Source organism: Triticum aestivum, chromosome 7A, assembly GCF_018294505.1.
Source record: "Triticum aestivum cultivar Chinese Spring chromosome 7A, IWGSC CS RefSeq v2.1, whole genome shotgun sequence".
Lineage (NCBI taxonomy): Eukaryota > Viridiplantae > Streptophyta > Magnoliopsida > Poales > Poaceae > Triticum > Triticum aestivum.
Window position 1 is genome coordinate 88,703,117 of NC_057812.1, and position 11,739 is coordinate 88,714,855.

The window sequence follows — 11,739 nt, forward strand, 5'->3', positions numbered from 1 at the left end:
TGGTTTAGCGGCCCACTAGAGAAAGTTAACTCGGCCGACGGCTTGGGCGACCCCGGCAGAGGTGTCGAGCTGCGGCGAGATGGACGGCGGCGGCGGCGACGGCGGGAGGAGCAGGGAGCTGGAGAGGCTGCGGGCGGAGAGGGACGAGCTAGACGCCCGCATACGGCTGCTAGAGTCGGAGCTCGAGGCCGGCTCCGCCGCTCCGGTCTCACCCGGGGCGGGGGTGGGAGACGGCGGGTGCGTCGGCGGTGGCGGTGCGTGCCAGGCGCGCCCTGGGCTCGCGGATGCCGATTCCCTCCCGGCCGACATGATCTACCGGTACAGCCGCCACCTCCTCCTCCCGGACTTCGGGGTCGAAGGTTTGTCAGCTCTCAGCTCAACTGCACACCTGCTCGGCGAGGCTCGATGAACCTGCCCTCTGACGCCTTGCTAACAACGTGGCAGGCCAGAAGAAGCTCTCCCGGTCATCGATTCTGGTGGTCGGCGCCGGGGGACTGGGCTCGCCCGTGGCGCTGTATCTAGCAGCTTGCGGTGTTGGTAATGCTCCTGCCCTGTCCCTGTTGCTGCTGGACTGAAGCCGTGTGCAGGGCACTTCTTCTTGCTGTCACTGACGCATTGCTTTCCTGTAACCCGCTGTCCTCCTAGGGGTCTTGGGCATTGTCGATGGTGATGATGTTGAGCTTAACAACCTTCATCGACAGGTATGAATAACTTGGGATTTGCTTTGCTCCTCTTATCTCCTATTCTCTTATCTTTATGTCAATCTACCTTCTGAGTTATGTTGGCAATCATGCCATCTGTCTATCTGAGAAACAAATCTGAATGATAGAAGTAGGCAAAATATTCTCATTCGCTTTTCAGGGTGTTAGCTATCGAATTCGGTCACTTTGCTTGATAAAAGTGGACCTTTTGAACATAACTGCTCATCAGAAATTGGTTGCTATTTCAAGTATTTAACAGTGACGGGGCATGCTATTCCTCATATTAAATATTTGAATGTTGTCTTAGATAATCCACCAAGAAGCTTACATTGGAAGATCGAAAGTGAAGTCAGCAGCTGATACTTGCCGTGCGTAAGATACTGCTCTTTCAACCATTCTTTGTATGGTTGTATCCCCTCTCTTTTTGCGAATGTGGTTGTACCCCCTTTTAAATAGTATTTATGGCAAAAAAGCTCTTGCAGATTTGAGGCTACCGTGTAAATAATTTCAGTTGTGTTATTGTGAAATCAGGATTAATTCGTCTATTAAGGTGGTAGAACATCATCATACTTTGAAGCCAAGCAACGCTTTGGAGGTTGTGAGGAAGTATCCTTCAGTGATCTGATGTGATCAGCAAATGAACACTACATATATTTAAAAACAATGAATACCCCTGTTTTCAGCACTAAATTATCACAGATATGATATAGTTGTTGATGCAACTGACAACCTTCCTACGCGGTACATGATCAGTGATTGTTGTGTATTGCTAAACAAGGTAACACATTTTGTTTTTGGCTTTTGTTAACAAGTGGTACTCTAACTACTTCACAATGTAATCCTGATTGTCTGTTGTGTTATGTTGGTGGTTAGCAAGCCTTCTGCCAGGCTGTTGGTTCTTATTTATTAGCTTGCACCACTATATTTATGTTTATTTCATTTGCACTGGTTTTCATTGATCAAATTCTGAACTGTTATTTTATTCGTGCAGCCTCTTATATCTGGTGCAGCATTAGGTTTAGAAGGACAGGTAAAGTTGTTTCTTGCAAAAGATCTTGTATTTTTTATAGTCTGACTTAGTATTTTTGTCTTCATTTGCTGATGTCTTGAATAGTTGACTGTTTATCATCATAACGGAAGCCCATGCTACCGGTGTCTTTTCCCAAATCCACCACCAGTGGCAGCTTGCCAGAGATGCTCAGACAGCGGCGTTCTTGGGGTTGGTAAGTACTCTAGTAAATCATGTTTCATGGCATAGCAACAGCATACTGCAGCAGTTGAAATATGAACTGTAGTTTTCACTGTAAACATTTTCCGGGTATGTATGCGTACCCAAATTTCTGTTGCACAAACAATTAAAAACACAAATAATTAAGTTACTCATCAAACACTACACAGTTTTTAAATTAGTTTATTTATCGGGTGACTACAATGTAGATTGTTTTTTGTATAACAATGCTTCATTTTCTAGATAGAGCATGCATTTACTACTGTAGTTGTAAATTATTTGGCAGTAAATAGGATGGTCTGTGTGTGCTTAATTGACTTCATATCTTCTTTTTTCATAACTAATTTCGTACTGTAGGCTCACTACTTTTTGTTTACTAGTTCCGGGAGTGATTGGCTGCCTGCAAGCCCTAGAGGCTATAAAGGTTGCAAGTGATGTTGGTGAACCTCTAAGTGGAAGAATGCTGCTCTTTGACGCTCTATCTGCTCGTATTCGAATTGTATGTTACTCTACTTCCTGCTTATGCGCCTGTAAATCTATTCATTTTCCCATATTGTGCTGCATACAGTCAGGTGTTATTTGCTACTTGTAATACCCGTTCCATATATTAGGAGTGTAACAAATACTCCCTCCGTAATGAAATATAAGAGCATTTACAGCTCTTATATATTTCTTTACAGAGGGAGTAATTAGGAAGGAAATTTCACTTTTCTACATGAGAGTCATCCATGAATATGTGCATTGTACTTCATGTGCATTTTGGACAAGGGAAAATTAGACTTGCTGTCCAGTCCTCTGTGTACTAGCAAATTTTGAACATGATAAGTCTACTCTTATATTTACAGCTGCTGCAGCTCAAATAATGGGTGCAAGCGCCATATACTGTCTACCTCCAACTTAAATGTTTTTAGTATATTTTATCATATAATCAAACTGCTAGTCATATTTATAATATGGCAAGTGGGGTATGTTCATCTGGCCAATCCTACTAACTGACTTCAGCCCTGAAAGTGGCAATTTAAACAATGTAGGTTTTTGTACCATATGTAACAGTTGGATTGGGATATGCATAGTATATTATGATCATTAAGCCTATTCTGCTGATCCCGCAAACTGTCATTAGCCTTGTATGACCTTTTGAAGTTGTATCAATTGTTTGAGGATTGACTTGCACAGGACAAGTTCAAACCTGCCTATAATTTGTTACTTTATATTATGCTTGTTTCATACTAAACAAATTCTATATATTTCATTATCAAATCTGCATATTTCTGCAGGTTAAGATTCGAGGAAGCTCGCCTACTTGTACCATTTGTGCAGAAAATTCAGTTTTCACGCAAGAAGATTTTCAGAAGTTTGATTATGAGACCTTCACACAATCCCCAATGTCTGACAAGGTATGTTTTCCCTCTGTATTGAGATTCTGGTTTGCTTTTAATACTTGAGAGGGCTTCAGAACACTGACTTCATAGTTTGTCTTTAATGCGATCGGCATTTTGTGTAAACAAAGGGAGCTATGAATTGCATGTTTCGACTATTTTCTTGTTACTCTAATCACGTGTGAGTTACAGAGTAGAACTCTAATGCTAGCTTAGCACTTAGTGTTTAGCAAGTGTTATAGGAAATGCTCATGGCACTGCAAACCAACTGGGTTTCCCTACTTGGCAATTTTTGGCTAATCCATTGTCCCATACACAAATGTGGAGTGATAGTCCAGTACAGATGTGCAGTGAAAACATTTAACGAGCACCCTCTAGTAGCTCTACAACCTGAGTTGGAATATGGGTATGTGAGTACTGAGCAGTCCAAGTCCAGTTTTTTTTCTTTTTCGGTAGAGCCTGCGTGTCACATGGAATGGCCACCATTGATAACCAGCTTACACAGTAAGCAAGCTGAATGCCATGTTGCCAGTAAGTCCTTACATGGAATTCATAATTCTTTAGGGCTTCTCTAGTTTCCTGAAAACAAAGGTGCAGTGCCAAACAAAATAATATTCCCTCCATCCCAAAATAAGTGTCGTTGATTTAGTGTACTAAATCAGCGACACTTATTTTGGGACGGAGGGAGTACTAAACTAGTTTCTTCTGGATCACTTAGTTCTTGTTCCAGGTTGTGAAGCTATGACATTTCACATATTGTTATGATTAATGCAGACGGCACCGAGCCTGAACCTGCTACCAGAAAGTGCCCGCATCACTTGTACAGAGTACAAAGGGCTGATCGACAAGGGGGAACCTCACGTGCTGTTGGATGTACGGCCTGCTCATCATTTCCAAATAGTTTCACTTTCCCGGTCTCTGAACATACCACTCTCCGTTCTGGAGGAGAAGCTGCCTATGCTCGAGACCTCAATGAAGGAAACTATGGATGCCTCCGCCACCTCAGATAAACAGCCTTCCTTGTACGTTGTCTGCAGAAGAGGCAACGACTCACAGAGCGCTGTCCAGCTTCTCCGCGAGAAGGGCTTTCACTCCACCAAGGACATAGTCGGTGGCCTGCAGTCTTGGGCACATGACGTCGATCCTGATTTCCCCGCATACTAGCGAAGTACATTTTGGGCTTATTGCCGAAGTTCCAGCCTTAATACTGGACATGAACGTCCAGCTTGAGACCGTTGTTTTGTGTGGCGTTGCTTACTTGAGCTATCTTGTAATTTGTTGCTGTAAGTCTAGAACTCCGGATTGCTACCTCCAAAGATCTGGTGGAGTTGTAGTAAGACACTGCAGCAGGTATACAGGCGCGAGGCGCCTTGGTGAAGTTTCTGTGAAAGGTGTTTCCTGTAAACTTCCGGTTGTCATCGTCGAGGAGTATTACTGTTGTCATTATGCCTGAAGTGAGGCGTTCCTGGCTGTTTTTGTTGCCATCCCTGATGGTTTCTAGCCGTCATGGAGACCATTTATTCTGTTAGTATATCAACTTTCTTTGAAACCTGGTCCAGCGAGAACATAACGAATGGCGCTCATGTGGTGCTGCTGCCATTGGAGCAGACTAAAAAGTTTGGACTCCTTAGTGGGTTACACAATTGACATGTAGCGTGCCACAAAAATTTGAGTTCAAATTTAAGTCATGCATCGTGTAATAAAAAGGATGATTTCTGTCGTGAATAGACTAACATATTTTGTGAATAGTGTTTTCGCTGTTGTGTCCGTCTCAAAAATTTCTTGTAGGTTTCCTGACTTCTCTGTGGAATTTTGTAGCACGGTAGGTACTCACCATGTCGATACATTCAAAATTGTATGCACTTTTGAATTCTTCTCCCATTTCCTTACACTAGAGATTGGTGTATCTATCTAGTAATACAAGGGGGTCAAATTCAATTGAAGAAACAAGTGTGACTTACTGAGATTAGCATCATTTGTATGCTTATTTTGTAATAATTCCTTGTGTCCAAGAATACACATATTTCCTGGTAGCAGTTTTAACAAAAAACATATTTCTGCCAGAATTGGTGGCAATCGGTAACAGTTCCTTTTGTGTCGGGCTCCTCCACAAACTTGTCACCATCATATGTAATCACTATTTTATCACAGTTATTTCTATAGATACTATATAAAAATAGCATTACATAAAACTTGACACGCAGGTCATTAAAGCGGCAATCATATGGCTCCAGCCATTATGTCATATCATGAAACACACGTCATGTTAAATATTACAACATATATACATCTAATGCAAAATTTCATCAATATGATGAAGACTATGCCACATCACATGCAACTGGCAGAACTAAGTTAGACGCCTCTACTCGGTTTATACCAAAATTTATTGTACGTGCCTTCTATAGTTTTAGTGTTGGGAAACATAATAGAAAACAAAAAAAATCGCCCTACTATCACCGAGGAACAATATGAAGATGCATCAATGGTTAAGATATCATTACTGACTCTGAGTAGCAGCGGAAGTAGACGAGTCGGTGTACATCATATTTGAAGTCCCTCGAACCATGGATGAACGATCTCGTAAACCTCCCAGAATAGTCCCTCGAACAGAAGACCAAAAGCACGGCCTCTCCACGGATTGCAAGTGTACGGTCTTCACGATCCGTCAGCATTTTGTCGTCTAGAGCTAATCATCGTCGGAGAATTAGAGGGAGCAGATTAGAACCACATGGGGATTCTAACTATAAGGACTAGAGAATCTATGTCAAGCTCTAATTGATCAACTAGGACCAACTAGAACTAGAGCTAGAGAATTGGAGGAGTCTCCAAAACTTGTGTCTTTAAAAGTGCCCAAAGCCTCTAGTATATATATAGGTTGTAGGGGAGAGGGGATCTGCCACACAAGTGGGAAGGACTCCCCCCTTGCGCTGGCCTAGTACGGGAGGGGGAGTCCTCCCCCACTCCAATTCGGCGTCCCTAGGAGGAAAGGGGGTGCCACCCCCTATTGGGCCCTTGTGACCCAATTCTCCTTCCACCACTTTGGCCTTTTAAGGCCCGTTAATATTTAATTGATTATAAAAGCCTCCTAACAACTACTAGAGCCTTTATTATTAATTTAACATCACTGGAACATTTTCCACCGATATATTATTTATCTGTAATACCCGGTATTGCCCAATAAACTCCGAAACCCTTCTGATGACCCCGAAACGCTTCTGTTTCCTCTCGGAACTATTTCGAATATTAATGAAACAATTCAACAAATAAATTCTTGATACTCTCATCCTACTAACACTTAGTACATCATGATTACCTTAAGCTTGTGATCCTGTAGGTTCGGTAAAAACATAGACATGAACGAAACCCCTTCATTCAATGACCGATATCGGAACTGTGGACGTCCATATCGATCCATATGATTACCCGAATGATTGTAACCTTTGCTTGTCATGTGATGCCCCCTTTGCTTCACGATACTTTACAAAACCCGAGGTGAGATACCTTGGTATCCTCTTGAGTCAAACACATGCTCACTGTATCGGTCTCCTCGTTGCTAGTTTTGTTCTTCTTTCTCGTTCACATGTTCTGGCATCCCTGTGACGTAGTCACCTGTGTCTAGCCAAACAATAATGGATGTCGTCACACAGAGAGGGCCCTAAAAATATCTCTCCATCGTCGAAGGAGCAAAATCCAGTCTCGAGCTATCGAGTCCCTTGTCAAACTTTCTAGTGAACCTGTAAGTTGTCGTTATGATCACCGTGTTACAAATGACATTTGAGCAACCCCAAAGCTCATCGTACGGTAAGAAGTGACTACGATACTCTCATGGTCTAAGGAACTAAAACACACGCTAACACTCTGTGTTATAATTAACAATTGACTTGTGATGATATCATCTCAAAGTATAACATACAAGTTTGGGTCGATTCAATATGATCGTTCTTTTTTAACATCATACACTCATTGTTGTTTTAGGACTATCGTTTACACTTAACGATATCCTAAGATCCAGAAAACGTGATCACTAACAACACTTGAGCCAGTCGTATTTTACCATTTATTATTCTACACGTGCATATGAGTTTTTCACTGAATCGCATATTACAGGATCATAGCAGTTATAGCATAGAATATAAACTCTTAATTACGAACATGAAAATATAATACTACAATATTATTGCTTCTAAGGCATACTTCCAACATTTAAAACAAACCATTGTTACCTACGTTCATCATCAAGTATGATTATTTAAGATGCTAGATTAACTTTGCGAGGTGTATGTAGGAAAAGACTTAATTAAAAATATCTAGCCCCAATACTAAAATTCGTCATACGCATGACCCCATGTAGATCAAATCTACATGCCCTCTAGTTTACAACAACTTTCCAGATTAAGGTGGAATCCAAAGAATTGAGAACACATCGTTGATCTGACAAGTGACAACTAGCATACTAGGAGCAGCATAGAAGGATCGCAGGGCATAACTTTTTTACAAAATTCCACCATGCCGCCAAGAACAGAATAAATCAAATTCTAGGGAAGCAACAAGAACATCAAGTAATAGAACATATGTTGTTTCTCGATGAAGTTCGGTTCTCTGTGGCCATGGCCGCCACAGCCTCCTCGCTCGTGAACTCCCTGTACATATGGGCTTCCTCCAGCCGGTGATGCGGGAGGAGACCGAGGTTGTAACGTTGCTCCTCCTGCGCCTACCAGGACACCGGCTACGGCGCTGGTTGCTCCTCTGCCATAACGACGTGGAAGTGTGTTTGCACCTGCTCCATGGTGAAGTCGGCTCGTCGGGGGAGGCCTCCTCCATCGTCTGGTCATCATCGGAGACCTCTGCATTCTCTGCCGGCGCGCCGCTTCAAGACGACTCTAGTGAGAGGTCGCATCCGCTCCAAACCGGCATGAATGTGGCGCTGGCGCTCTGGAGTGGCACTGACAGGCATGAATGCACATCAACTGCTTCACACGGGAGGGGATTTGGGAAGGGTGCGGGGAGGCTGATGCGTACGTGGCCCCGATCCAGACGCTCGCAAAGCCCCCATGGTATGTGTCCGCTTTACGGGAAAACGGACATTCAGACCAGTTTGCGAACCGATGAGTACTATGATGAATGGCAAACTGTGTCCGGACCTAGCTCTCGGTCTCGACGGTTGCGGGTGGTTTGTGGTCTGTGTTGAAGATGCCCTTAGTACTTAGATTCTAGTTGCACCGCTGTCTCTCTTAGAGCACACCAATCATATGACGGAAAATTTTAACGTGGTTACTAATTAATGAGATCAACGCCTCATATCTATTTTGTATTCTTACCTCTCATGTGAAAAAAGGAGGTAAGAGGGACCTCGTTAAAACTGCTCTCATATGAACATATATATTGGCCAACATAAATTGTTAATCGGTAGCAACGCAGCGTGTATTTAGTTAGCTACTGGAATTAACGAGTTAGTTTCTGGAAAAAGTAGAGGCTAGCGGAGAGAAACCCCACGCAGCAGGTTGCATATGGCGGTCGATCGGGGAGAAGTCATGCAGCAAGCATGCATCCCGTGCACGCGCCTCCGGACAAAATAAAGCAATGGAGCACGTTACGCTGATGAATGATCGTATCCATGGATGGCATGGCACCGCCCTGCCCTGCCATCACGCCACGATCCGATTCGATCCCCGGCTCAGAAGTCAGAATCGGGGCGATAGCGATACATCCATCGGGGCGTCCGTACATCCGCTGCACCTCGCCGCCCACCTCCCACGTACGCCCTAGCTCCGTCTATATAAACCCCTGCACCCCCGCCCCAGCGGTTCAGGACTAGCTAGCTCTCTCGGCCGTCTCCCCACCCCATCGCCCGAATTAGCAAGTGTGTGAGAGAGATCTTGAGGGGCAGGCATGGGTCTCCCGCTTGAGCAGTGGCGCGGCAGCGAGGAGGCGGACAGCGGCGGCGGCAAGCAGGCGGAGGCCTCCGGGTGCAGGACGCCGAGCGGCTCCAAGGCCCGCGCGGCTGCCGACGGGGGCTGCCCCGCGCCTCCTAGGAAGAGGAGGGCCGCGCCCGGGGCCGTCTCGCGGCAGGGCGGCAGGGGCTTCTACGCCGGCGCCGACGTCGAAGCCTTCTTCGCCGCCAACAACCTCTAGTCTAGAGTCTAGACCCTATCTAGCAGCATGCAACTCCAAACTCCTCGGCGCCGACGATGATCTAGCTTCTGTGTATGGTGCACCGGGTTGGGGTGCGTAGTTAACTAGCTAGCTGAGTGATTTACCTAAGTATGTAAGTTAGTTACTTCTATGAGCTTGTGGTCGATCGGTGCATGCGTAATGCCGCAGCGGCAGTGGGTTAGTAGTGTAGTATATGTCTACGTACGCTCATCTGCATATTTCTACTAGTTTGTGTGTGTCAACGGCAGTCGTCTGGTGCGTGTCTTCCGACCGTTTCTGTAAGATTTGTGAACTAGGTGGAGTTTTTGTTTGCCTTTATATGCTTGGTTGATTTGCTGAGATTTTCCCATGAAAGTTCTTTTCTTTTACGTCAGACAAGTTTTGTGTCCAAGGGTGTTCATGCATGGCCCCTTGACATAATGTACCAAACTTCAGAAACAAAATCGGTGCCCCAGACGGTTTCACGATTTACCATGCAAAATGTAACACAAATTTTTAAAACATGCAAGTGATTACAATTTACTTTTTTTGAAACAGAGGCAAAAGGAAAATTATGTGCGCCTGCGTCTCACAATGTAGAGGCGAAGCTCTCTTCCATGAGAAAAAAAACGATATCTGCAATACATATCCATGATGTGTTTGTGCAATTTGCTCATGAGCTGTGTCACCCATGGTGTGAACTATACAAGATGTGAAAAGGTAGTATTATTTCACACCGATCTTGACTGGCTTCGGCTCCATCGGATCTTAGTCTTGCATGCCACCGTTGGAACCGAGCAAGTGAGCATGAACCTGCCTTGTTCTTGAGGAAAAAAGCATGAACCTGCCTCAGCTACCGGCTGGAAGCATATGTAAAAGTAAAACACCATCCATATACAACACAGGAAGTAAAAAAAAAAATGAGACCAACCCGAGGGCTAACCCTCGTTGGCTTTTCTTTATAGGAGAAACTCCGTGAGCATCACGCGTCCGTGCCGGGACTCAAACTCGGTTGGACTGGCAACAACCTTAGCTACCCAACCAGCTCGACGCCCCGTCCTCCAACACAGGAAGTAGGAGTGTGCAAGCTAGGCCTGCATGCATGCATGGATACGATAGGATACTTTTCACATTGAAAAGAGCAAGAACTTTCCACATTCAGGTCTGCACCAGCCAGGCCACACGAGAGAGATGCTCTCTACGAGGGGGGTCGAGAGGGACCCGGTTCGGTTGGAGTGTGCATGTGAAATAGCCCACTGCAGTGCCCTGCAGTGAGAGAGTAAAGATCTCGTACTCATTGCTGAAGCTAGCAGAGCTCCATGCAGTGCAGAGGAACCGGCAGCCCTCGAGGCAAGTGTTCAGAGCTCACAGCTCAGATGGTTGATTCGACGTCATAGCGCAAAAGAGTTTGTTACGATCCTGATCCGGTCCACCTTTTGAAAAGTCTTCTTGGTCGATCTATGGCCTATCTACTGTGGTTGATTTTTCTTACAGCCATGACGGCCAGTAGTGTTCTAATGTCAGACTTGAATCGGTACCCAGCCTGCTCTCCAGGCAAAGGCTCAGGCTTTAGATGGGTAACTAACCAACCCACCGGCCGGCGTCGAGGTAAGTAAAAGGTTCAGGGTTTCACATGCGAGCACGTGCGTACGTCGTACCGGCAAAGGAAGTTGTTGCGATCCTCTCGCTTTTGAAAAGCCTCGCTTCTCATGCAGCAACGACCATCTGCAGTGCAGTGCAGTGCTGTCATGTGAGCCCGGCCGTATACACAACCACAACCGCGTGAGTAGTGAGATTAAACCTCCTGCATTTTTCTATGGCTGATGAGTCAATTCGCATGCTGCGTGCATAATTGTCCACCTGCATTAGGGCAGCTGCAACGCCCCGTCCATTTGGTGTTTGTTTGGATCAAAACGGACAGAAAACGCGGCTCAACGCACCGATACAAACGGACGACTGTTCGTTTTCCGTCCGTAGGTGGCCCATTTCCAGTTTAAATTAGGCTCGGGTTTGCGTCGACACAGATATGTGCGACACCCGCCCTTGTCCTCCCATGGCCCGCTCGTCGATGGCACATAGGCCATTCTCCTCCTCCCCATGCACACCCGAGACCTCCAGCCACGCTGCCCTCGCCGCCACCGTCAAGCCAGGTGAGCTTTGTACTTCCGGCCGGTTTGACACTGCATAGGACACCGCTGGTATCCACACACTTCCCATATTTCCACACACTTCCACATTTCCACGCCGCATCAGATGCCCGCTCTTGCTGGCGTTGGCGGCCTCTTTTCACCGCTGT

At 45.4% G+C, this 11,739-nt stretch overlaps 2 protein-coding genes across 2 annotated transcripts; both read left to right on the forward strand.

Annotated features, from left to right (window-relative positions):
* Positions 1-17: 17 nt before the first annotated feature.
* On the forward strand, positions 18-4,751 carry LOC123151932 (adenylyltransferase and sulfurtransferase MOCS3-1). The gene is made up of 11 exons (XM_044571561.1): positions 18-359; positions 445-537; positions 646-701; positions 1,009-1,073; positions 1,233-1,307; positions 1,401-1,479; positions 1,693-1,731; positions 1,816-1,924; positions 2,310-2,428; positions 3,207-3,326; positions 4,083-4,751. Exons 1-11 carry the CDS (start codon positions 80-82, stop codon positions 4,470-4,472), a joined length of 1,425 nt encoding a protein of 474 aa, XP_044427496.1. The 5' UTR covers positions 18-79; the 3' UTR covers positions 4,473-4,751.
* A 4,384-nt stretch (positions 4,752-9,135) lies between these two features.
* Positions 9,136-9,782, forward strand: LOC123154874 (uncharacterized). The gene has a single exon (XM_044573488.1). The coding sequence runs from the start codon at positions 9,201-9,203 to the stop codon at positions 9,441-9,443; it is 243 nt and encodes an 80-aa protein (XP_044429423.1). The 5' UTR covers positions 9,136-9,200; the 3' UTR covers positions 9,444-9,782.
* Positions 9,783-11,739: the final 1,957 nt, after the last annotated feature.

What these genes read in the sequence shown, in the direction of transcription:
- LOC123151932 (XM_044571561.1), top strand. Translation starts at nt 80, where the DNA reads ATGGACGGCGGCGGCGGCGACGGCGGGAGGAGCAGGGAGCTGGAGAGG. An exon ending in GTTGTGTATTGCTAAACAAG is followed by an intron (nt 1,480 to 1,692) that starts GTAACACATTTT and finishes TTATTCGTGCAG; the next exon opens with CCTCTTATATCTGGTGCAGC. An exon ending in CAGCGGCGTTCTTGGGGTTG is followed by an intron (nt 1,925 to 2,309) that starts GTAAGTACTCTA and finishes TTTGTTTACTAG; the next exon opens with TTCCGGGAGTGATTGGCTGC.
- LOC123154874 (XM_044573488.1), top strand. Translation starts at nt 9,201, where the DNA reads ATGGGTCTCCCGCTTGAGCAGTGGCGCGGCAGCGAGGAGGCGGACAGC.